At 47.0% G+C, this 27,500-nt stretch overlaps 1 protein-coding gene across 16 annotated transcripts in view; it reads right to left on the bottom strand.

Annotated features, from left to right (window-relative positions):
- Positions 1-27,500, bottom strand: part of Dysf (dysferlin) — a 201,572-nt gene that overhangs the window by 33,266 nt on the left and 140,806 nt on the right. For 8 of the 16 annotated variants that reach the window (XM_034511381.2, XM_076939996.1, XM_034511378.2 and 5 more), the window contains 3 exons: positions 22,462-22,627; positions 22,126-22,202; positions 17,358-17,420 (listed from right to left, as the gene is read on the bottom strand). In XM_034511381.2, coding sequence (XP_034367272.1) covers positions 17,358-17,420; positions 22,126-22,202; positions 22,462-22,627 — 306 coding nt within the window. The remainder of the gene's footprint in view (positions 1-17,357; positions 17,421-22,125; positions 22,203-22,461; positions 22,628-27,500) is intronic. The other 8 variants (XM_034511380.2, XM_034511379.2, XM_076940001.1 and 5 more) reach the window with 1 other exon arrangement.

Here is a 27,500-nt window from a genome sequence, read left to right as displayed (position 1 = left end):
ATTTATAATACTACTTCAAGGTTATCTGCCGCCCTCTTCTGGCCTCCTCGGGTACTACAAACATGTGGTGTACATGCATACATACAGGCAAACATACACACGAATAAATAAATAAATCTTTCTAAAATAATATGCAATAAAACATGAATTATATGACCTTGTTTTAGTATAAAGACTAAACACAAAATATTCAGTTATTGCTTCTGAATGAACAGACTATAAGTATTTTTGTTTCTTTCTTATGTGCTTTTGTGAACCACAGAAAGAATTTTGATTTTGTTGTTGTTGTTGTTTAGAAGTATTCCTTGCATAACTTTTTGAAAATTGGTTTTGAGAGATTTTTAAATGTTTGTTTATTAGTGTGTGATTGAGAAGCAGAGAGTGGGAAGGATGCGTGCAATAGATTTCAAGGCGACATTGTTAAGTTGGTTCTCTCCTTCCTCCTCTACCTACATAGGTTACAGGAATCAAATTCAGTTCCCCAGGACTATGCAGCAAGTGCCTTACCCACTGAGATATCTCACCAAGCCTCCACAAAACACTGTTTTCAACTTACATGAAGAATACTAGCAGGCAAAAGACAGTACCAAGAACAGGAAGAGAACACCAGGCAGCATGGGAGAAAAATATTTGCAAATCATACATCTGATAAGAACCTGTATCTAGAATTTGTAGAAAACCCACACATCTCAATGAATTTTTTTAATACCAAAGTGGGCAAAGAGAGCTCAACAGTTAAAAAATTCAGACTACAGCCAAGCAGAAGTGTTACATGCCTTTAATCCCAGCACTTGGGAGACTGAGTTAGAGGCCAGCCTGGTCTACAGAATGAGTTCCAGAAAAACCAGGGATACTCTGTCTCAGGGGAAAAAAATTCATACAACTCCTATAGAGAACTCAAGTCTATACCCAAACACTCACATGGTCCCTCAGAACCTATGACTTCAGTTCCAGGGAATGAATCCGGTGCCTTCTGATCTCCTAAGACTCTTACATGTAGATGGTGCACACAAGCTTACACAGAGATACATAAATAAAACAATAAAATAAAGCTTTAGAAGTAGGCAATGGTCTTAAGATCACATTCCTCCAGGGAAAACACACAGCAGCCAATCAGAAATTAAAACATGGCCACTGTCTACTCTGTCATCAGGGAAATGCAAACCAAAACCACAATGAGAAATAGATAACACACTGGGGTGGCTGTCCTTAGAGACACAGTAGACACATGGTAATACAGTGCCAGTGGGATAGGAGAAGCTGGCAGGAACATAAAACATGGCAGACACTGTGGAACATCCTGGCCATCCCAAAAAGTGGCAAGCAGTGCATTCCACATAACCCCATTCTGCTCCTGGGACACATCCTAGAGAAATGGAAATGATATAAAAACAGACTTGAAAGCTCAGAGTAGACTTTTTCATAATGGCTGCCAGGTGGGCATGACCCAAAGGTTTATCTTCTGAAAAATGTTATCCATACAATGCATGGTAACAAAAAGAAATAAAAAATTGATGCATGCTGCAGTCTGGATTGAACCCTGAAAATGCACTAAGCAAAAGAAGCTAATGACCAAAGACCACTTACTGCAAGATTGCATTTGCGTAAAATGAAACCCAAAGCAGACTGCCAAAGCCAGGGATGGTTGGAGGCTTCAGAAAGCTGGTGTCTTTCCTACAGTGAGCAAAATATTTTGAAATGGACTGTGGGGATGACGATATAACTCTTTTAATACACAGGGGTAAGAGACTGGGGAGTCACCAAACTGTACACTTTAAATAAGGGCTTGTGTTGACCAGACATCTCAACAAAACTGTTAGAAAAGGGAGACAACTGACCAACCACAGCTTAGAAGCTTACACTAAAGCCAAAAGTAGAAATCACAAGGACTTGTTCTAAGCAAGAAAGAATTAGGTGGCGTGTGGCCTGACAGGTGGCTCAGTGGCTATAGGTGCTTGCTGCACACACCTAACTCCTACAGCTTGCTCTCATCTTCTGCCCTCTTGCCAGTTCATCCTCTTCTGGCCATACTAGTCTTCTTGGCCCCAGGCTTTTCTAGCACTCTCTTATCTTTCTCTTGAAGAACTTCTATCGCCCTGAGAGGAGGAATCAGCATGCCTACCACCTCCTCAGAAGACCCCAACTACAAGCCAAGAAGACCCCAACTACAAGCCAAAGTGTGTTTCCACCAAAGTTCACCCTGGGGAGTCAGTGAGGTTCCTGGGATTACTTACAGGGCATGAGTGGGAGGTTATTCCATATCCAGAAGTATGGGTGACCTCAAAGCAGCTTCACTATAAAGTCTTCACCCAGTGTGGATGGTGGCTTCCTAGTGGCCACACGGGCCTTTTAGTTAAACTTCAGCAAAGTATATACTAGTACCTCCCAAGACTGCCAAGAACTGTGTGATTAGGACAGAATGCCATCCACATGGCTGAGAGGAGCAGCAGGACTTAGGTGGGGGCCCAGTGGCTCCTCCTTAGCCCCTATTCAGTGAGAAAATATCAAGAGTCAACAGCCCCACACCTGATGCTCTCTGGCAGGCAGGTAGAGCCGATCTGATGAAGACGGCATCTATTCTGCTCCAAGGACTGTGTTCTGCAACATGGATCCATGACTGCTTCCTTCCCCTTCAAGCCTCCGATGCACTCCACACCCTTTCTCTTCTGTCCTCTCTGTCGCAAACTACAGCTGCCTCCCAGCAACAACTACGCCCTCAACCCTTTGTCTACACAGCAGTGATCCCCATCAGACATCAGCAAGACCTCACTTAGGTCTTTATTGTTGGGTGCCTTCTCCATGAGGGAAGAGTCCCATAACCTGTGATCACATGGTCAGTCTCAATTCTTAGATCAGGTCCTGGTCATAGCTTGTATCTCAGCAAATATTTGACAGGTATATGAATGGGTGAAAACAAGTGACAATCTTTGGTTTCCAGTACCCAAGAGCAGATAATGTGGTGCTGAGTTATTCATTTAAGGGTCTGGGGATGTGGCTCAGCTCATATAGTGCTTGTCTAGTTCTGCATGAAGGTTTAGGTTTGCTCCCCAGCACTGAACAAAGCCGGCATGCTGCTGCACACATGTAATGCCAGCAGTTGGGAGCCCAAGGAAGGAGGATCAGGGGCCCAAGATTGTCCTCAGTTCCACAGCGACTTTGAAGCCAACCTGGGATCTATGAAACCTATCTCAGAAAACAGTAGTAAAAGTAGGTGTAAGGAAGCATTTTGTCGGTCCAGCTCCCCTCCATCAAATAAAAAGATGGGCATGCATGGAGGGGAGCACAGAAGCAAGAACCAGAGAGGTGTGGTAGTTTCAGACAAGACACCCTTACTCTCTCCTGGATTCATCCTCCACGAACTACAGGATTGGGCAATACGTAGCTAGACAGATGTCTCCAGAGGGCACATCTGTGTCAGGGCACTGGACAGGAAGCTGCATGGATATAATAAAAGAAAGAGTCCTTGGCACTTCCTGTAGACCTCGGACATGGCATGGGACATTAAAGTCTCACACACTCCACAGCTAAGCCTGCAGGTTAGGAGAGGAGGGAGAACGGGTGGGAGGGAAAAAGAAAGGAGAGAGACAGACAGACAGACACAGACAGACAGAGACTGAGACCTGACCAGATTGTGGGGACTAAGAGTGGATGTCAGCAAACACAGTCTGATCCATGTGTCCCAAAGTAAGAACCCAGAGATGCCAGGGTGGACTTATACTGGGAAACAGGCCTCCCTCCCAGGAGAAATAACAACCTTAAGGAAGTCCAAACCAGAATTTAGCCACTACCCCCCACTCTAGGGTGTGGAGGGGAATAGTAAGCCTAAAGTGACTAAGTTTAAACCTAAAATGCCTAAGATTACCAGGGATTTTCTGCCATTAGGAAAAAATGAGAGCTCAAAAGGGGGATTAAGTTGACTTACAGAAAATAAAGTGATATTTTTAACACACATTCATGGATATGGCTTGAAAATATCATTCCTGCCATTACCCCAGCCTGGCTTCTGTTGGAGTCATCCTAAGCCCACTTCTCCCTTTACCTGCCAAGGAAGTTGCAGAATAAGTTAGCGCATCCTTAAGGTGAGCCTTGTAAGTCTCAGCCAGATGTCCCCTTCACACCCCCAGCAGCTGAGTCTCCAACACTGACAGAAATGCCCCTTCCCCAAAGGGAGAGAACTAGTCCCATGGCTTCCAATGCAAGTGTGTCCTTGTCATCTGGTAACAGCTAAGCACTAACAAGACCACAGCAAAGAGGAGGAAGAAAGGCAAAGAGTAACCAGTATCATTTGGTTTCTAAAGCATCATCTGACGCTTGAACCAGAAGTCTAGCCATGGCCTCTGTGTTGTCCTATGCCCAGAGTTCAAGGCCATTAATCTTTCCACCATCCAGAAAAGTCAGTCTGAGCAAGGCATAGACAGAAGTCTCTTGGATCTCAACCAATAGTCAACCTTCAGTTGTTGAGCAAACAGAACCAAGCAACTAAGTCAGACTAACAAGCACTCTAATCCTCCAAGCCCTGAGTCAGCATGGCATGGTCCAAACATGTACTCCCCACCATCACCTCAGCGCCTGACGCCTTTCACGACCATGGAAAGCAAAAGTGTCAGTGAAAACCCTAACTCTTCCTGTATGGTCAGGAAGTGGGATCTGGGGGTCAGGGCAGAAGCCCTGATACTGGGGGTGGCACCCAGAGCCTTGCACATGCCAAGTGCTCTAGCACCGAACCCCCCCCCCCACTAAGTTGCCCAGGCTACTCTGGAACTATCAATGCTGAGATCTCAAGCTCCCAAGAGGTTGGAATGACAGGCGTGTGCCTCCCACTGCAGCTCATGGACAGAGCTTCTCTCCCTCAGGAAATCCACTTGAGTCAAAGCTCATTCACCACCAAGGTTATAAAGTTAAGCTGGAGGTCACTATGTAGAAGCGCCTGCCCTCTTCTAAGTGAAGCAATGGGCTACTGTTGATGAGCTTAAGTGAACATCCCAGACTACACAGAAAGCTATTCCTCTCTCAGAGAAATGGTTTCCAGTCAACCAGACAACAGGGAATTGTGAGGTTCTGTGTTGATGTCTGAGAAATATTCTGAGCCTGGTGTTGGTTACCATGGTAACCGTTACTGTTGACAGTGTCAACACCCTCAGTGTTGATACCCAATTTTGCTAACTCGGGTGTGACATCTTCATAGCTCAAATGACGACAGGGTGTCAATTAATTTTCTGACATCTAAAAAAAAAAAAAACAAAACAAAGAAAATCTGTTCCTGACACACAAGCACAAACCCACATGTAACATTAATGTCCTTAGGCTGACAGCCTAGATATGACTTCAAACCTACCTCTCCCTGTGCACACTAAATCACTCAATACACCTAAACCACAGAGACAAAGGCTCACATTTGGCTACCAATGACCCAAAAGGACTCTACACACTCACAGCAAGTATGAAGTAAAAGGCTGGGCTTCTAGCCTCTTCTTGACATTTCCTGGAGAGTTGCCTTCTTGTCTCAGAAAGGTTCCTACACCATGCACCCTGCCTTTAAGCTGAATCAGGAGAGGGTGGGAGAAGAAAAGTCTTTAGCTCAAGTGCTGAATTGTTTTTCAAGGCCCAGTAAATATGTACACATGAGCTTCAGCAAAGACAGGGCCTGGCCATCTGTCAGTCTCTTACATACATGGTTCACATGAGCAGGGAGCCTCTGGTGAAACCAGGATTTCCGACCATATCCATATGAGATGATTACAGGGAACTGGACTTGTTAAGCACATAAGTTTGACTCGGTAGAGAACCCAGACTCACTAGACACACACACACACAGAGAGACAGAGACAGAGAGACAGAGACAGAGAGACAGAGACAGAGAGACAGAGAGACAGAGAAAGAGAGACAGACAGACAGACACAGAGAGAGAGACAGACAGACAGACACACACACAGAGAGAGACAGAGAGACAGAGAGACAGAGAGACAGAAAAGAGAGACAGACAGAGAGAGAGAGAGAGAGACAGACAGACAGACACACACACACACACACACTTTAGCTTATTTTTAGTTTGAGACATGTGCCCCACATGGATGAGGGACCTTCATGGGGACTCAGGCTTCCGGCCACATAGGTGAGGGGCTGGAGGGAATCAAGGCTGCTGGCCACATGGATGAGAAACCTGAGGGTACCAGGCTTTCAGCCACATGAGTGAGGGATCCGGGTTTCTGGCCACACGCATGAAAGGCCTGAGGAAACCGAGGTTTCTGGACACACAAGTGAGGGAGCTGAGGGAACTGGGCAGTTAGCCATTTCTAGACTCAGAAGACTAAATTGGGTGTTTGGCCTACAACTTGGCTCCCTGAGGGTATCATGCAGAAAGCCTGAGAGAATGGAATCTATTCAGTGGGCTGAGAGAAAGAAGATTCCAGATGAGTCTTCAATCCTATGAAGAAAGCAAAGCAACATCTCTAATTTGGAATCTGCGATGGTTCCAGCAGGGCCTGGGGGACGTGGGAGCTTACCTAACCTTCGTTCTGCTTATGGGTAGAGTTTTGCTTAACAAGAGTTCCAGCAAGCTACTTAAGAGAAAAACTATTTTTTGAAGGCCTTCCCAGGACTGCAGAAGCATCCGTCAAACTACAGACACTAATATTAGCCATCTTAAATTCAATTTAAAAGGGATTTGGGGGGAGCTCGCTCTGTGCCAAAGTCAACCCACTTTCTAGTTACCGTGTGTGTTTCATAGGCAAAATCACGTTAACTTTTCAAATCGAACGTGTTACTTGCTTCTGATTTCCTGTGCCTCGACTCCTGTAGAGATGTGTAAAAGACAAGAGGTGAGGGATGGAGCTTCACCAAGAGCCCCCAAAGGTACCTTGTATTCAGCACAGAGGACTGCATAATTTCCAAGTGCCCAGGCTAGGGAGTTGGCCATTTGCAGGACCAAGAAGGCTAAGATGGCAATATACTAAATACTGGTGTACACTTTCTGGACAGTTGGTTGTCAGGGTAAGATGCAGATATCCCTCTAAGAAGGGCAAGTAGGTCCCATTCCTATTGAAGGCAAGTAGGTCCCTCATGCCAGGGGAAATACCCCTTTGGGGAGGAGGGTGCTAGCACAGTGAGGGCTGGCTGGAAGGAGCTAGGGCCGCCTCCTCCCTGATGGGGGCCTGGAGTCTGCCAGACGTTTCACCCCAGGCTGTCCCCCCTGCAGTGTGCACAGAGGGAGGAGGGGTGCACCCCCGAGGAGACCACAGGAATGCCAAGCAGGGGAAAGGCGCCCCGAGCCAAGGGCTCCGGCAACCAGGATCCAATATCGGTGGGTGACTCCAGCCCCCGTAACAGGAGAGACCGTAAAGTATGTGCTGGGCTTCCCAACCCGCACACACAGCAAATAACCAATTACTCCAAATAGCTAACAGATTGTGGCTTCGACTTCCCTCCCCTCACCCCCACCCCACCCATGCCTTCACTTGTCATTTGATGGGTGATTTGTATTTGCTCAGAGAAAATGAGAAAATGAGTCACAAGGAAGACCCAAATGGCACCAAGGATAGGCATCAAACACCTAAACAGAATTCATGCGAGTAAGGAGAGCAGGCTGCATCTGGACCATGGACAAAGGGGATAATGGTTAATGGCAGGAGATTCTGCAACTTTCAAATGTCTGTAGTGGTCTGCATCCCTAATACTGTGAGTGCATGTCCTTAGGAAACCCACGTCTATCTTCCCAAGCTGATAGATATAGGAATAAGGTATGAATAATGAATGTTAGATATAGGAATAAAACTATGAATGTAGGGGCTGTGGAGATGGCCAATCAGTAAATGCTTGTCTTACAAGCATGAAGGTCTGAGTCCAATCCCTAGAGCCATGTAAGAAGATGGGCATAACAGTGAGCCCCTAATCCTAGTGCTAGTGGAGACAGAAGGATCTCTGGGGCTTGCTGGCTGGCCATACAAGGTTCAGTGAGAGACTCTGTCCCAAAAAAAAAAAAAAAAAATGATGGAGAAAATGTCTGTCATGGACCTATGGCCTCCATATGACACGTGCGTATGCACACACGTGTATGTGAGTATGCGCGCGCGTGCGCACACACACACACACACACACACACTTAAAGTTGGCTCTCAATGTCAGAGGCGTGGCCTTGTAGCTTGTAACTCCGAGACAAACAGCCTCTGGAAATGCTCCTTGTTTGTGAGCGACGCCCTGTAACTGATTGCTTTGGTCAAAAAACATCTACTTCAAAGTCGGGATAAATTGCTGCCGAGACTCCTGAAGCACAATAAGGCATTCTCTCCACACTTGGAATAGAGGAAATTCAGGCTGTCCCTGGAGAAAGTGACCTTGGTGTAAATGAGTGCTAGGTCAGGACAAGGAGAGGCAAAAATCACCTCAATAGGAAAGAATGTCCTCTCACAGAGGACTTATTGCTAAGTGAGAAGAATGCGGGGACAGAAAATGAGAGAAGCAAGTGAGCTATCCTGAAAGAGTGGGGAAAGAAGTTGGCATGAGTACCGATCTTGTTTATACACGCATCATCAGGGAAGCGAGGCTCCAAGCAATAACGCTGTCCCCATTGGTGAAGAGAGATGCTGTCATTCTTGGTCAGCTACCATCTAACTTCTCGCCTATTCCTAAGCACAAGTTACCTCTCTACTTGCTGAGCCTGGAGGAGAGCCATGAGCTAGACCAATGTTCACAGTCTTCTGATCCAAAAGCCATTGTTCTCTCTGCAAATGCAAGCTGGCATTTCTCATGTAGATGCTTGAACACCACAAACTTTAGAGTCTATTCAACCAACACTGGAGGAAGTTTCCCCAAGCAATATCCCTGCCCATATGGCCTAGTGTAAAAGGTCAATCCTGCTTTGCTTAGGAAACTCTTCCACTGGAGTACATTAGCTAGGACCTGTGGCTCTGACTTCACTAGCTGCTGCTGGCTGCCATGGTGAACACAGTAGTCTTCAGCTCACAGAAAAGCCTATGGTAGGTGCTTGTGGTTCTGGGTTCCTCCTCATTTCTCCCAGTCTGTTAGATTCCCAACTGGCAGAGTAAAAGTCTAGCAACTCTAAACCATCTCCATCTTTCTTTGATCTGAGAAGGCTTTTTTTAAAAGGGCCTGTGCATTCACAGGCAGAACTTTCCTTAGGTTCTGTCTTCCAGGGCTTAACAAGCAAGAACACCCCCCTGTAAGGCTAAGCAAATAGAAGGAAGATGGCCTTGGGGGGTCAAAAGAAGGAAACAATCTGAGGGGGGAAAAAATGTTTCCCCAGCCAAAGAGCTGAGGCTAAACCAGAAGAAAACCAATGGCTTTGTTCATGTTCGTAGGAAGATTGGAGAAGATGCCACAGACAGGAAATCAGAGCGCCGGGTCCTGAAGGAGATATAACCTGCTTGATGGAAAACAGGGCTGTCAGACTTAAAATTGAAACAGATTTCAATTTCCAACTAAAGGACAAACTAGACAACCAGCAAAATTTTCCCGGCAAGTATATCACACCAACAGACATCTTTTAAACCTTGGTTCACTCTGGAGATGGTGAGGACGTAAGGGAAGTCTTCCACAGTGAACAAGAAAGGAAAAATCTGGAGACGTGGGGAGCCAAATGCACACTGGCTATGGGACCCCCAAAAGCCATGGCTGAACATTTAGTTTTAAGTGAATCTGGGTTTGTAGTGTCTCCAGACTTCTGGTAAAAGTAAACACACATCGTCTCTGGAAGAATGTGACTTCCATCCAGGCCTCAAAGAATTCTCAGATAAAGTTCCAAAGAGCATGAGTTCACAATCAAAAAATAGTGAACACATGAGGAACAGACGCCACAAGCCAGCGCCAGTGAGGACCGAGCAACTGCAGAAGCAGACCCGTGAGAACAGAGAGCAGAAGTGTCAGAAACAACATGTGAACCAAAGGACTCTCCAGGAAACAAAAGACAGAGACCTTCAAAACTAAACAGACTGAAAAAGAAAGAATATCCAAAAATAAAAAATGTAAGCCTTGAATGACAAATTTAGTAAACTGGGTTAAAAATCAGATCAGAAACGAGTAACATTAAGTAAATAGAGGACACGTCTTCAGAAATCAGCATAAGGATAACATCAAGAAACAAACTTTGGTGCTGGGAAGATGGCTCAGTGGTTAGAAACTGACACTGTTCTTAACAGAGGACCCCAGTTCAGTTTCCAGCACAATAATCCGGACCTTCCAAACCGGGGGGATCCAATCCCTCTGGCCGTTTTAGGTGCCTGCACTTCCATGCACATAACCCACAAAGGAACATATATTTTAAAAATACAATAAGTCGTTTTTTTAAAATGTATTCCCGCCCAGCAGTGGTGGCACACGCCTTTAATCCCAGCACTTGGGAGGCAGAGGCAGGCGAATTTCTGAGTTCGAGGCCAGCCTGGTCTACAGAGTGAGTTTCAGGACAGCCAGGGATATACAGAGAAACCCTGTCTCAAAAAACAAACAAACAAAACAAAACAAAACAAAAAAAAAATGTATTCCCAAGGCTGAAGAGATGTTCAGCAGTTAAGAGTGCCTGCTGCTCTTCCAGAGGACCAAAGTTTGGTTCCCAGCACCCACAGGAGATGGCTCGCCACTGCCTTTAACTCTAGTGCCCACTCTTCTGGCCTGTGTGCACACTTGCATGCATACAGATACACACGCATGCACATACATAAGTACTTTTTAAGAACTTTAAAAAAGAAGAAATTAACAGAGTAAGGTCAATTTCTGCAGGACCCTGGGTGGCCATAAACTGAAGAAACTTAGGCCCTTATCTATGATCATGCATAACTTGCATAAAACCTACACATATCCCCTTGCATACTTCCAGCCACCTCTAGATTACTTGTGATGCTCGTGTGAAGCAGATATCACATAAACAATTATTAAACTGCATTGAGTGAGGAAATGCCTGCGTGTGTTTGCATGGGCACAATCACTCTTTAAATATTTTCAACCTGTGTTATTTATACCTGTGAATGCAGAAGCCACAAATAAAGTGCCAAATGTAACATGCAAATCTAGTTAGCACGGAGGGTGGAGATGGTCCATGGTGTGTCCCCTCAGAGCTCCAGAGGGAATGTTGGGGAGAATAAAAATAACTTTTGAAGAGATGACAACTGAGAACTACCCAAACCAGTGAGGATGGAAAAGTCTTCAGAGTTAGAATGACAGGGTCGCAGCTGACACCAGAGACGATGTTAACAGAAATACCACCGTCGGTGAAATGGAGTCCTCAAAACGGGATAACATAAAAGCATCTTCAGACAATTAAGAAGTGGAAAAGCCTAATATAAGAGTTTCAACAGATTCTACTTAAAGAAAAAGTAAAATAGGAGGGTGGGGGCTGCCAAGCAGAGGGATGGTAAATGTGAACTTAGCTACGAGAAAGCTAATTGCTCAATAAAAATAACAGTAGGCTTAAATACAGTTACAAGATGGAACTAAAATACCCAACAAAGCCGTGAAACTCCTAAGAGACCCTCTAAGCTCATTATCAGACTCTAGAGAAGCTGCACATGTGAACTACGTTTAGACTTTGTTACATCAGAGATGCAGGCTATGATTAATGTAAGGTGGGTGTGGCGCAAACTTGTAGTCCCTTTATTCAGGAGACGGTGACAGGAAGACCTCAAGCTAGGGCCAGCCTGGGTCACCTAGAGAGCCTGTCCCAAGCAACAGATAGAAAGAACTCTACATCAGTCGCTAAAGGAATAAAGGTGACTCACAGCTTTACAAGGGCAAGTGAGAGGAGACATGAAAGGAAGGAAGATTCTTATATATTGAGGGGGAGAGAGAGAAAGAGAGAGGAGGAGTGAGTGCGTGCGTGCGTCCTGGAGAGGTCACTCATTGGTAGAGTGCCGGTTTGTCATGCTCAAGGTTCTGAATTCAGTCCTCAATATCAGGGGAGAGAGGGATAAATGGAGGAAAGAGATGGAGAGAGAGAGAGAGAGAGAGAGAGAGAGAGAGAGAGAGGATAAAGTCAACAGAAATACAAAGTACGATGGCAAACAATCCAAATAATCAGGGTTTTTTTAAAATGACAGGATGATGCATTTTTCAAAATCAGAGAATCCAAGGGGTATGGTGATACAAACCTTTAATCCCAGCTTTTAGGAAGCAGAGATACAAACTGTGAGCTTGAAGCCAACCTGGTCTTCTTAGCCCAGGCCAGCCAGGCCTATAGCCCTGTGTACTGTGTATAGGATACCTTGTGTAGAAAGAAAAAAAAAAACAAAGGGCACAAACTGCTCTTGTGGTCCTAGTTAAATTAAGTTCAGGTGGCTCACAATTCCCTGTAACTACAGCTTTTGGAAATAAGACGCCCTCTGCTGGCCTCCACAGGCATCTGCAGTTGTGTGCACATATCCACACACAAACATACACAGACACAGACACACATACACACACATGTGCACACACACACAGAAAGAGAGAGAGAGAAAGTGAATTTAAAAATAAAACAAAACTAATCCAAGTTTGAATATTACATTAACAAAGTGTTCTAAGTGGGTCTGTAGCCTGTAAAACCCATTTGAAGAATACACATTCTTTAGGTTTCCACAGACAGTTATAAAAATGGACTTTTTCTGGGCCATGAAGGTCATTTTTAAGTATTATTACACACAGACTCTGGACCATAGGACAGCTAAGCTAAGTCAGTATAAACAAAAACAATGGAAAGATAACTTAAAATATAATTTAGGAACTTCCAAAGTATTTTTAGACAACTCAGGTGTCAAAATGAAATAACAGAAATAAGAAAATACTCAGAACAGAAAAATGGCAAAAATACTACTTGCCAAGTCCTGTGGGAAGCATAACACAATTCTTAACAGAGAATTTTATAGCCTTCAATGTTTACATAGAGGTTAAAAATATAATAAACACCCTCAAATGGGAGGAAGAAAATAATAATAATAATAATAATAATAATAATAATAATAATAATAATAATAATATAAACTAATCAGCTACAAAATAAGGGAGCAAAACAGAAGATCAACTGGGAAACTGCTTGAAAAATGATGAAAACAATCTGACAAAGTCTGACTAGAATAATAAAATCCTGAAAATGAAGGAGACACAGCAAAAGGGAGGAGGAAAAATTAACTAGAAAAATTAAGAAGATATTGCAAAAAGAATGCTATGCCAATATTTGCAGAGGGAATGGATACATTCCTATAAAATATAAATCACCAAAAGTGACTCGCCTAGAAGGAGAAAATCTCAGAGGTCCTATAAAGATTCTTAAAATTACAACAGCAATTTAAAATATTCCAAGAAGAACACCAGGTCTAGACAGCTTTACAAGTGAGTTTGTCAAACACAAGCAAATGATGATGCCAGGTTTATTCTGTCTTAGAAGATGGAGAAAGCTTACTGTCACCCAGGCTTTATACATTGACTATTACTTAGACACTAAGACCTGGAGGACATAAAAGGAGATGTTTCAAACTGTTATCATTCCCCAAAACTAGTGCAAAAAGAAATCTTGGGGCAGAGCATATGCCTTAAGTCCTAGAACTCAGGAGGAAGAAGCAGGCAGATCTCTGTAAGTTCCAGGATATGTAAGGGTTACAGCCTGGGCTATGTAAGAAAAAGAGAAAGAAAGAACTAACAAAAGAAAGAAAGAAAGAAAGAAAGAAAGAAAGAAAGAAAGAAAGAAAGAAAGAAAGAGAGAGAGAGAAAGAAAGAAAGAAGAGAGAGATAGAGAGAGAGGAAGGAAGAAAAGAAAGACAGAACTAAACTAAATGTCTGCAAATGGAATCTGACAATGCAGGGGAAAAAATGTCTTGACCATGTTGGTTTGTTTGAAACATACAAGGCTGTTTCTGAACTAAAGAAAAGGAAAGTAAGTGAAAGTGAGTCACATTAACAGACCAAAGGAGAAGAGTCACATGACCATGAAAAGTCACATGACCATGAAATGTCACATGACCATTTCATGGGATACATGAAAAGTCTTCAATGAAACAGCATTCCGATAACAAATGATAACAATCAAGTCAGTGTTCAACTTATAAGTTCCATACTCCTTGATGAGCCAAAAATATTCATTTTTTAAAAAATAGGAACAGAAATAATACTTTTAAAAATGAATCACATAAGGCATCCAACTGTAGACCTACCCAGTACACTCAGGCAAGAAAGAAAACAATAAAGATTAAAAAAAAAAAAAGACAAAAAAAAAAAAAAAGAAGAAGAAGCAGAATTGATTAGTCACAAGTTATGTGACTGCCTAAAACTTGAATCGTAGGATGAATGAGAGTCTTAGGAAAGGTTTTGAAAATCAGACCAGCATAAGTGAGTACTGATTTTTTTACACACAAATCACAACTAACTGGAAAATGTACCTCTAAAGAACAAGAAACAGAGCCAGCCTAGATGTGCATTGGTGGATGAACTGATAATGAAAGTGTAGTACATCTGCACTGGAGAGTTTTATTCAGCTCTAAAGAAAAACAAAAATCATAACATTTGCAGGAAAGTGGACAGAACTGAAAAAATATAATACCAAGCAACCTCAAAAAAAAAACAAAACTACATGCTCTCCTTCATATGCAGATCTAGCACACACACACACACACACACACACACACACACACACACACACACACTGTGGTGTGAACGTAGGGATTAAAAAGAAAGTCAATGTTCATGCCGTGAGGACTGGTCATCGGCAGAAGCAGTAGCGGCGGGTGTGGAGGACACACTGGAAGCTGGTATAACTCTTGCATCAAAGCCTAGCCAAGACAGCACAAAGTAACATGCAAAATCTCTAAATAAGTATCAGCAGGTCTAACTCAAATGATATGATAGAGTTTCTCTTTCCAAATGTCCCCTCGGCCCAGATAGACAAACTCCAGTGCCAGCCGAAGACCTGAAGCTTGCGCACCCTCAGCAGCTCCTGACAAGCAAGCTGTGTCTATGACCGCAGTCAAATGTGTCTGCTTCCAACCTCTCAGTACCAGCTACGCTAATAATGTAATAACATAAATATGACAAAAAGTATAAAATTTTAATTTAATGCCTTCAGCTTTTTTTTTTAAAGTGCACACAAAGTGACATAAAGATGGCAGTCAGATCTTAAATTCCCAAAGGCCTCTACAATCAGATGTCACACCATCCCGTTCTTCTCAAACATTAATAAACAAAAGGCTAAAATTCATAGGTAGTGCATGCTGGCTGTGGTTTTAACTGAAAAGAGAGAAAGCCTCCATTTGGCACATCCAGATCCAAAGGGAGCTTGGCTTGTGTCACAAGACTGGGAGATGGGCATGCACAGTAGTGGGGAACCTGCACATCAGTGTCCAGTGTGAGGAGTGTCAATGATCCAGTCTAACCCACCCTCTCCATCAGCCAGCTGACCGCCGGTTTGTGTTAGAGAAGAGGGCTTCAGCCTTAGTAAACTATGGACCCTTGACAGACTGAGAGAGCTGGATTTATCCCAGGAATATGGGGTGGTTATGCTTTATATTATCCAAAATAATGTAAAGTATCATCTTGATAGATGCCAAATGACACTGATAAGACTGAACTCTTATACCTACTATTCCTTTGTGTGGGCGGGGGCAGGTTATACACACATGTCTGTGCAGGTATCCAAGCCATGTGCTCATGTGGAGGCTGAGGAAAGACATCAAGTGTCCTGCTCTACCACTCTGTACCTTGACACAGGATCTCTCACTGAAGCTGGAGCTCAGATGGTCACCAGCCAGCCCCAGGGATCCTGCTGTCTCTGCTTACCACACCCTCCACACAGGTTATAGGCCCACATGGCTGTGCCTGGGTTTGTATGTGAGTGCTGAGGAACAAAGCCATGCTTGTTTGAACAGTCTTATCCATGTGGAAATTTTCTTAAATCAATAAGGGTTAAGGAGGGGGCTTAATAATGAAACAGTTGCAATGGGTATGTATGTAAAAGTACTGTTTCCTGGGCTAGAGGTGTAGCTCAGTGGTACAGCACTTGCATGCACAAGGCCTGATTGATTCCTGGCACAGAAGAGAGAGAAGGGGAGAGAAACAGAGGACAAAGGAGAGAAGAGTAGAGGACCCAGGGAGGAGAGGCAGGGAGGGGAGGGGAGGGGAGGGGAGGGGAGGGGAGGGGAGGGGAGGGGAGGGGAGGGGAGGGGAGGGGAGGAGAGGAGAGGAGAGGAGAGGAGAGGAGAGGAGAGGAGAGGAGAGGAGAGGAGAGGAGAGGAGAGGAGAGGAGAGGAGAGGAGAAGAAGGAGAGGAGAGGAGGGGAGGGGAAAGGGAGAGGAGGAGAGAAAAGGGGAGGAGAGGAGAGGAAGAGGAGGGGAGAGGAGAGGAAGAGGAGGAGAGGAAAAGGGAGGGAGGGAGAGAGGGGAGGGGAGGGGAGGAGAGGGAGAGGAGGGGAGAGAAGGAGAGGCGGGGAAGGAGAGGGAGAGGAGGGGAGAGGAGAGGGGAGAGGAGAGGGAGGGGAGAGAAGGAGAGGAAAGGGGAGGGGAGGGGAGAAGTGGCATTTTCTGGTAAGAATTATAATCATAAAAAGAAGTACTTTATTGATAATAATAACAAAGGCTACAAAACACCTAGGAATAAATTAAATGACTGGACAGTAAACTAAGCCTAGCGATGTAAAAGGGGACAACACCGGGAATTAATAAATCAAGTGTCCAATAATTAGTATATAGTACTTTGAGATGTTCCATGCTACATTCAGCCATACTTCTAAAAATAGTGGGAGAGCATTCACATTGCATCTTTAAGCTTTTTAATGCACATTATAAGAAAGAACAACGATTCCAACATTGTAAACCCCAAAGGATAAACAAGTACATAAAATAACATGGACGCATCTAAACAGTTTTAGCACTGAATGGAGATGCTGATAGCTCTGTTTTCTGTATTTTCACAAAAGGTAATTCAGAGAGAAGCCTGAACCTTGTAGATTAGCAGACAGAAAGACAGTAGCCCTACTAGGTACCACAGTGCTGACATTGTCCCAATCATCTGGACTCAGATATACCAGGACCACCGGGAGTCCTCAGCCACATCACACGTTGTGAGAGGAACAGGTAAGACTAGCCCACGGCCATTTGAAGAGCTTTCCTAGGCCCAGGTCCCAGAGGGCAGAGTTGAAGCTAGGGGCCTGTCTGCCTCCTCTGGCCCTGACAGCCACACCGAACTCCAGCCCACATAGGTAACCAGGACTGAAGAATGGTTCAGGAGGGCAGAAGACTAAGCAGAGTCAGAGATTTCTAGGTTTGCACCCCAGAGCTTCCTCCCACCCCTCCACGAGCAGACCAGGATCAGGAAGGACTCCTCTCCTCCCTCCCTCATTCTTATTCCCAGACACACAAAGAAAATCGAACCAACAAATAGTGAACAATACATACATGAGGACTGGATGGAGAAGGCATCAGGTTAGTGGGGCCCAAGCTTGACAGCCCGTCTGCAAGCTACAAATTAAACATGCCAGTTAGCGACAGGATTCCAGGGTGAGATTTGAGGGCCTGTGAGAGGGAAGGGTTGGCCAGTTCTGAGGGAGTAGGGTTCTCCTTCACTCCCTCCCTCCCTCCCTCCAGGCACCCTCTGCACAAGCTGTGGGAAGAGTATGCTATCTCCAGTTGGACATGCCTGGCTCCATGGCCCAACCATTTATGTGACCTTGGACAGTTCCACAACCTCCCTGAATCCCAATGACCCAGAGCAACAGTGAGTGGTGAGTCAGAGTTTGAATGTGAGGGAGGCCTTGCCAGCCTGGTTGGTCTCCTGCTGCTATTTTATTTTACAGCCTTTGCTGCCACACTCGAAGGTACCACCGACTCAGCCAATCCTTTCTGCCTTTCACAAATCTGCCTGCTCCGGAGACATTTCCAACCCCCACCATCCTCCCTCCTGTCACTAACATACCCATACCTGCTGGGCAGGGTAGCCAAAGAAGGGCGAAGCTCTCAGATTCCATCTCCCAGAAGCAGGAGACCACCCCAGACCTACATGAAGGAAGCTGATGGAGTCCCATAGTACAGCCTTGCTGCCTGTCCTAGAAATGGCTCCCCACCATAAATCTCCACTTGGCATCTCAAGAACTGTAATTATCTTATAGGAGCGTCTCGGACATACTTTGAAGCCATGGCAATGAGAGGGTAGGGCTTAGGTAGATGAAGATCAGAACAGCAGGTGGGTAAAGCTGGACAGAGGGACAGAGGGGTAGAGGAAAAAGGAAACAGCAGGTGAGAGAGAGGGAGAGAGAGAGAGAGATTAGAAAACAGGCCCTGCCATGGGGGAAGTGGGAGCTGGGCTGGAGAAGCCAGGGAGTACTGGGGCCCCACAGCTACCAGCACCGACCTCCCTCTTCAGTGATCCAGAGGCTCCAAGAAGACCCTGAAAAAGGTGAATCTCAGACCAGAATCCCTTTCTATACAGGAAGAAAGGCTTAGGGCGGAAGTGTAGGAGAGGCCCTGTGGAGACCTGGAGTGGGCTTTAGACTCTCTTTTCCTTCTGTAGAGGAAGCATTTCTGAGGATCTCCAGAGCCCAAGTCTAGGAAGGCAGGCAGATTAAAAGGCAACCAGCCACCAGCCAGGGCTGCTGGCCAATACTAGGTACAGTAGAACCTTCCAGAATAGACTAGTACATGCCACCAGCAGACCCCAGATGGCCAAAGATGGCCCTGTCCCTCCCCCTTCTTGCTCTGACCTTTCAGAGGCCTTGGTATTATTTTGAAATTGTTCCTTTTTAGAGAAGGTGAGAGGGGGACGGGCAGGTCACCAGAGCAAAAGGAACACATGTGGCTAAACATAGCGCCAAAGCCCTGTGCAGCTGCAGAAATTACACGTTCCCCTGGGGCTGTGGCCATAATTTGCTGCTCCAATTCTGGGACTATGTTTCCACCTTCACGGCAGCCTGAAGACTATAAGTGGAGCAGCGAGCTCCAAATTAGCCTGAGCCTGAGAGCTGCCCACACCCCAGCCCACCATGGAAGAGAAAGTCCTCACCACCTTCTCACGGCTCCTCTATGCCACCTTCCAGGTGTCTCCTCAGTAATACACATATATAGCACCTTACCACATGCACACACCTCACCACGCACACACACATACCTACCACTGACCTATCAACACACACCTACAAGAAACATACATACTACCAGACCACATACACACACAGCACCTTGCCACATGCATACACCACTTCACAACCCACATACCAACCTTACCACGTATATGCACATACTTCCTCATCTCACCTCACATATGCATACACTTTACCACACACATACCAACCTTACCACATACATGCTACTTCATCACATGCACATGCACACACACACATACATGCAAAGCCTTACCACATATGTACCTCTTTAATGCATACACATATACACATATCATCTTACCATACACGTGTGTGTACATACCACACCCCCAGCTACCAATCTAAGATCTGCATAGAATATACACAAACACATACACACCTCAGACATATATCCCCATACATACACCACTTGTACACACACACATACGCACGCACACACATCTACATACAACCTTGCTATGTAAACACACATATCATCTCCCCCAGATGGTATGTTTCTTCTAGATGATATGTTCAGTAAGAACAGGGCCTAGGCCTCTTCTATCAAAGCAAGCTAGTTCCTCTTCCTCCTCTTTTTCCTCTCCCTACCCTTTTCCTCCCCCTCCCCCTCCCCCTCCCCCTCTTCCTCCTCTTCCTCCACCACCACCACCTTTTTCCTGCCACCTCCCAACCTAGGCAAGGCCAGCCTTGCCTATGTGTTACATCTCTAGGAACCTAGCTCCTGGCCAACCACTTCTTGTCCACTGCTTCAGAGTATCCATGGACTCACACAGAGCACGGGCCTAGATCTGGCTCTTGCCCAGCCCCAGCCCTGGTCTGCTTATGTCAGAGCCATGAGGCTGTCTAGATTTGGCCTCTTCACTCTCTCTCTCTGGCTGTGCTTATAGCCAACAGGACTAAAACAGTCCCACCTTATCTAAGCCTGTGGACACTGAAGGTGGCACAGAGAGCAGCAATCTTGTTAGGAATCCCTGCACATAGCTGCAGCTTAGACAGGCCTATGACAGGGACAGGAAATGGGAGCCAGGGGGTGGGACTCACTTAGCTACAAATACCCATCAACAAGGAAAGCAAAACACAAACTTGTACTGACATTATTGTAGAGCCATCTCGAATCTTCACTCAGGTTTCCCTGCTAGGAGACATTCTTCCTCAGATTCATGCAGACAATGGACAAGTTTTCTGTCTATACATACATACAGCATACATACATACATACATACATACATACATACATACATACATACACACACCTATCCACCCATCTGTTCACACATCTATCCATCTACCTGCCTATCTATCCAGCCAGCCATCTGTTTACCAATCCTTCTACCTGTCCATCCATACACCTACCCACCCATCAACTTACTATTCATTTATCCACTCATCAATCTATTCATCCATCCATCCATATTTTTATCCACTCATCCACTCACCTATCAACCCATCTGCCTACCCACCTGCTCATTCATCATCCACCTACCTATCCACCCATTTATCCTCCCATTGACTCATCCATCCCTTAATTTATCTACCCATCTGTCTACCTCTATCCACCTACCTACTTATCCATCTATTTATCTAGCTAGCGATCCATCTATGCATCCATTCATTCATCCACCCACTGGGCATCTAGACAGATTCTCACTGAATACCTCCTCCAAATCAGGTCCTGTGCTGGACATTGGGGACATAAAAAGGAAGGCACCTGGTTGTTGTCCTGCATTCAGTCCAGAGAGGATACTGAGACCCAGAGAGACATGCAAGAGCTGAGAGCTGATGCTGTAGCCAAAATCCTGCCAGAGAAGTGGTGACCAATAATAAGTTGAGTCTCAAATAATGGACTGAGCAGGAAAACAGACACAAAGATTGTCTCGGCAGACAGAATGCAGGCAGAGACCTGATGAGTGTTAGAGGCATAGAGGTAGAGATTGGGGCTTCTGGCTCATTCTCAGCATCTGTGAAAACACAGAGCAAGACTTCCTGCCTCCACAGTAGCATGTCTCCAGGAGCAAACCCTAGAAGTAGCAGGAAGATGGGAAAGAGGCAGGAAACGGTACTCAGTATCTCCATGGAAAGCTTCAGAGCTAAGCTCTGGGGTCTTGAGGCCATTAAGTACTCAGCTTTGCTCTCATGTACAAGGCTAAGATTGAATCGGTGGCTTAAAGGGCACAGAGCCTCCCTGAAGGTCACCTGTCTCCCCATCCATCCCTCCAACCATCTATCCAACCTTCCACCTCTTATCTATCCACTGCAATCTGAGGATAGGGTACCATCATACAGGCTGGGAGGCTCTGCTCAGGGAGCCTGAAGCTCTACAAGCACACACGGCATTAGGTGTGTGTGTCTGCATGTACAGTCACAGTGGAAGGTGACATCCTGAACAAGTTCAAAGCCAGTCTTCACAGTGGGGCTTCTTCAACTCTCTTGAGGCAAGTACTGGATGGGACAAAGAACATCCACAGCTCAAGACAGGAACAATGCTCCCTTCGGTAAAATATGTCATAGGCTTCCTGACACTTGTCTTGGTATGTCACATGGTCACCAGCAGGCCCTAAGTGGCAGAGTGCCCAGCAAAAGGATGACTGACTACCTGCCCCTCCCCCAAATTCTCCCTTCTTGGTCCTAGAGGTGGGGGATAAGAAAGATATACTATAGTCCTAAACGCAAGATGCTCGCTCTAAGCTACCTCCAAGGCACTGCCAAGCATGAGATCAGGGACTAATCTTCCCTCAAAGAAGAGACAGTCCCTTCCAACTTCCTTCTCACTGAGGGATCTCAGGCAGAAAGCCTTCAATGCAGCCACAAGATAGATGTTCCATTTTTCCCACATGCTTTCAGAAAAAAAGTTTAGATCTTACCCTAAGGACTATACAACCCTTCCCCCGTCACAATGGAAGTTCCCACCTTTGTCCTTCCATCAACCAGCACCCAGCCATCAGGGTATAGAGGGGTGAGTATAATGGCTGTATCACAGTGAAGAGTAGGGGCGAGCTAGAGGAGATGAGGAATACCAGGTAGCTTGCTGGGCGTGGGGCAGAAGGGAGCTGCCATCTCATTTATCCTACCTGGACAGGAATGAGAGGCTCCTTGTCATCGATGTCAATAAGTACGTCTTCTCCGGGGCTGAGTAAGCTCACATCATCTGCAGGGAGAGCAAGTCCACACCTATGAGGGACTCAGCTGGAGGACTGTCACCAGACCCCACAATCTCACCTCAGAGGCAGAGGTGTTTCTCTTCCCACATTCCCCACCTGTCCCCTTCCCCTCTACTTCTTCCTCCTATTTTGAGTCATGCTTCCTACCCACAAGTAAGAGGTCACTTAGTCCAGATGTACCCACCTGAAGAAGGGATGACCCCTACCTTTGGGCCGTCGGGGCAAACGCTACTTCCAGCTCCTTACCTGGGCCACCCTGTGGGGATGGACTCTCTGCTGAGTACGGGTCACACAGGAAGTTCTCCAGGGAGCGAATGGTGCACTGACCCACCACTGGCCGGCGGCCAAACTGGCGATTATCAATGACCTTGACCACAATAGGGGGACAGTAGAGGTCCTCTCTGGGTAACATCTGGGGAATGGAGAAGAGGGGAGCTCTAAACACAGCCCCAGCTCATTTCTGGAAAATCTCAGGGGAAGGAGTAAGGAAGAATTCTCATGGGCAGGACCAAGGACCAGAGAGTCCACAAGAGCCCATAATCCAAATGGTGGCCAGTTGCCCAGGTGCTGGCCAGGGGGACAGAGGCCACACACCTTTCTGTCTGCCCTCAGCGGCTGTGTGTGAAGGCTTCCCATAGCTTTACCTCTAAACACACCCAGGCAGCCTGAAGTCTGAGCAAGTCTATTTTCTCTGAACCTGCACTGCCCTGGGCTGGGGGGTGGGGGGTGGGGGGGGGGAGGAGAGGATGAAGTTGGGCTGCAACTCAACATTTCTTACAGACAGTCCCCCCCAAGTGGATACTCAGAAGTTGGCTTGCAGACCTAGATTCTTCTCCCCCCAACCCTAAAAGCACTTTGAACACAACTTGAAATAATTTATATGCACTCCTTCAGTGGCGTCTTGGCTGTGCCAAGAGAAGGCTCCTGTTGACAGCCACTGGGCCTGGAATTTCTAGCGTGCTTTCATCTCGCAAACCATTTTCCTTTTCTCAGACTTGACTTACACCGGCCACTGGGCCCCAGCAGCCCAGGGAGCTGGAGAGGGCTGCATAAGGACTAGAGAGATAAGGAGTGGGAGACTCAGAGTTCAGGGCTTAAGGCAGGAGGGTGGGGCTAAGGACTAGAGTTCTGAAAACTGGGAGGCCAGGGATTGGGAGTCAAGGGCCAATGGCAGATGACTGGGAGTAGTGGGGGACAGGGACTGGGGCCGAGAACTTGGGGCCAGGATGAGGGACTGGGGGCTGAGAGGTCAGAAGCTAGGAGACCAGTGAGGAAAAGGGGAGGGGTTGTGGACTGAGACCACAATGTGGGTGGGGTCAGATTTGAGGGCTATGGGGGATGGGAGTTGGGTAGTCAGGTGTTGGGACCCTGAGAGTTGAGGCTACAGACTAGGAGAGCCAGGGCTGAGGAAAGAGAGGCTGGGACTGAAAATCTGGTAGCTGTCTGGAAAGGGTTGGGAGCCATGGCTGTGAACTGGGAGACAAAGGTAAGAACTAAGGGGCTGGGCACTGAGGATGTGGGGATGAACCTTAAGGGATCAGAGGCTGGGGAAATGGAGACAAGAACTCAAGACTCAGGGGCAGGGCCTGGGAGCTTACGGGCTGGAGAATCAAGGACTGCAGTATCAAAAGCTGGAAAGGCAATGGGCTTGGACCAGGGGATTGATGTTGAAAGCCCACGGGCTACAAGGCTCAGGGGCCGGGTGTCTGGAGGTTTAGAAACTGAAAGCTGAGAACTAGGGGAGCAAGGAAAGCTGGGGGGTTGGAGGCCAGGGCCCGGGGGTTTGGGCTGAGGAAAAGGAAACTGGAAAGCTGAGATGGAGCTGACAGCTGAGGGCCCAGTGGCTGGGGATGGAAGGCTACAGAACAGAACTGGGGAGCTGGGGACTGAGGTTAAAGTTTCCCTGCAGGGCTCAAGCTAAGACAGAACCAGGCAGGAAAACCTGGGAAGGAGGCTAGAAGGTCAGCCTGTGAGGTCCCAGGGAGGAGGCAGCCCATGAAAGCCGTCCCTAAAAGAGACGCAAGGCTCCTGGCTCCTGAGGCGTTGCTGACCCAGAATCGGGCAAAAGGGCGAGTGTGTGCTACACACACAGGACAAAGCCTTCAGTGAGGCAGAGAGTAATTTCTGTATTCATAGGATAGTGGAGTGTGGAGATGATATGACTCCCCCTTCCACACACACACACACCGGGCCCTTCTGGGAGCTGAGCTGAACCCCAGGGGTGCGGATCTTAGGTCACTCTACCCCTCAGGACTCTGGAAGGGAATCACAAGGAGGTAAGGCTCACCACTTCCATGAACAGAGTACAGACATCAAAGTTGGGGTTCTCAAGGTTTCTGATGACACAGGATTGTACTGTCTGCCCACCACACTCCACCACGAGGCTGGGGGAAGAGATGCTGGCCATCTGATAGCTCTTCATGTTCCGCAGCGCCCCAAGCCAGGATCTAGGAACAGAAGAAGGGAAGTGAGAGCAGCTGAGCTAGTCTGAGACAAATGGGAAGACCAGGCTGGCGGCCCCTGTCCCGCAGCCAGGATCACCTCGAATGGCAGTTCGCTGGAGAGATGGCTTGATTTTTCTGGGGAAACCATGAGAAGATGTTGGCCTCCCTTTGGAGGTGGTGGGTAAGGCAAGTCTGTGTCCTCCGTCTGCAGAAGACAGCAAGTGAAAAAAGAGCACAGGGTTGGGGAAGGCCAAGGCAGTGGAATAAGAACAAATAGACAGGCAAAAAGCAATGGCATGCATTGAGAGACACTGGAATGGGGGACAGCGCTTGAGGTGGACAAACAGGGAGTAAAAATGAGGGTGCAGGAGTAGCCTCATCTGGGCACCATCCTGTCCAGGATCAGAATGAACACATCCTTGCACAAGGGCAATGCGGTCCTCCACCACACGGGCTCCAGAACACCACCGAAGCTACTTATGTGTTCCCGTCTTCAGCACACATGTGTGCTCATAGAATGCATTCATGCTGACAACGCATGCACACCCTCCTGCCCCATCCTGGCCCATCTATTTCAGTCTCTCAGTCACTCCCCCAACCCTGGAACTCCTGCCCCCTCCCCAGCCTGAGACACACCCTGGTTTCCACCCAGACAATCCTCTAACCCCCAACCCTATAGCCACATCTGTATTCCACAAGAAACAGAGCCAGGAAGAACAACAGAGCAATGGCAAATGAGACGCATGCTGTGTGGCCACTGTCCTTATATGACACCGTGCATCATCATGCTCCAGAGGAGCTCCATTACCCGCACAGACAGGGATGTATGAGGCATAGGGTGATACTGGCCTGCTCAGGGCTTCCAAAAAGAGCCAGGCAGGAATCACCAAGAGCTATGTTGGGAGCATGGCACATAAGGCAGTAGAGAGAAGCGTGATCTCAGGTTTCACATGAACTCATAGCATGGTGGCTTCGGGGGGGGGGGGGAGGGGGGGTTGAGCACAAGCTCTACTACCATCCACAAGACGAGAAAGGCCATCAATCCTTCCTTCTGTCACTCAGCTTCGCTTCATGTGCTATCCTTAGTAACAGAGGTTACTCTCCAGACAGCCACTAGCACAAGAGCTGAGCCGTCTGCGCCACACAACCAGAAAAGTGTCTGCCTGCGTCGGTAAATACTCACGAGCACTACTAGGCCACTTAGAGTAAAATGCCCTTTTCTTAAGACTTTTGACTCCATGCGTTTTATAAGTTTATTAGGTCAAGAAACTTCACTGCCACCTGGGGAGACCTCAGATAAACGAACATACAGGTTGTACTAGAAATTGTCTCTTACCATCACTGTGAGTTGCGCGTAACAGCCATCCCCACACGGAGGTCTTTGAATGTTACAGAACAGGCTGCGCTTTAACAAGCATCGCAATCACCTGACTTACTCTCCATCAGTCTTGTTTCAGAAGTAACGCTGTTGTCACAGACTTTACTAGTACAAATGACAAGAGCCACAGGAACAGAAAAAGGCCAGTTTCCTCCTGCCTACATTCAAATCTCACAGCGACTCCAACCACCCCTGCCCTGTGGTCCGCTAGCACCCCAAACCACACACCAGAACCATGGTAAATAAGGACCTCAGGTCCCGGAGCAGATAGCCCTGAACTCTAATGCCATCCCTGTTACTTCCTAGCCGTGTGGGCCTGGGCAGGTTACTCAGCAGCAGTGACTCAGTGTCCTCATAAGACAGGAATAACAACACGCTGAACAAAGTCACTCTGAGAATCAGCAAGAAGACGAACAGGAGAAGTAGCTGGTCACCAGACAGCATTAGTAAGTGGTGTGACTGTAATTATGGCCGCCATTGCTGTCAGCACCATGGTTTTTACCACTAAGTTTCTAATTGTTCTTCCAAGGGTCACTTGAGGGAGCATCTGTGTAGGAACAATGGTGGCTTTGTAACTACCCTGAAACCACCCAGGACATAGGTAGAAGCCAGCTAGCTAGTCCTAGCCCACACAGGAGGTGACATGGTCCTAAGAAAGAGTGACAGTCAGAGCTGCCTCTATGCCACCTGCATGAGAGCTATGCCACCACATAGCTCAAGGAGGTGCCCCCAGCAAGCCTGTGCAACCACCACAGAAGCCCGGTGGCACCGTGACACCAGCCATGAGCTGCAGGTGGCTATGCAGTAGGGTGGCCTATTTTAAGGGCCAAGCTTTGTTTGGCATATTCTGATGCCCAACCTACTGTGGGACACGGCCAAAAGGTTGGGGTTTAGCAACAGGAAGTATTAGCCTCTAAGCTTTGCCAAATGAGGAGCGGGACAATCTTCCCACACACCACTCATTCTTTGACAATCACCAAAGAAACCATCAGCTAGCTGTGGGCTAGGCTCCACCTTCCCTCGGAGCACTGTGGTGATAGCATCTCTGTAAGGCCTGAGAACTAGACTCCCACAGTGGGAGCCCACTTCCTCCAGTGGGGTGGAGGCAAGGAGGCCCAAGCAGGTTAAAAGCTGGTATGGTACCGTCTGGAGGAGGCCCTGCAGGAAGAAGCAGGGGCGCACAGCTGTAGAGCCAGCCACGTGGAAGCAGGAGGGAGTAGAAGCAGAGAGAGGTTAGAGGACATTCAGACCACCTCCTTAGCGTGAGGAAACCACTCTCATCCTGACACCGTCCCCAGGCCTCCTGCAACATTCCCTCCCTTATGCCACTTGGCTCCTGATGGCCTTCTTACTCAGTCTTTAGGACATCGTCCAGGTCCCAGTCCTGCTGTACATGCTGTGTCATGTGTGCCACACTACCCAGAGCTTGGGTACACAGAGCTGTGACTGTGCAGTCAGTCTTG

The sequence above is a fragment of the Arvicanthis niloticus genome, chromosome 9, assembly GCF_011762505.2.
Source record: "Arvicanthis niloticus isolate mArvNil1 chromosome 9, mArvNil1.pat.X, whole genome shotgun sequence".
In the NCBI taxonomy this organism is placed as follows: Eukaryota; Metazoa; Chordata; class Mammalia; order Rodentia; family Muridae; genus Arvicanthis; species Arvicanthis niloticus.
This window is presented reverse-complemented; position numbering and strand designations above follow the sequence as displayed.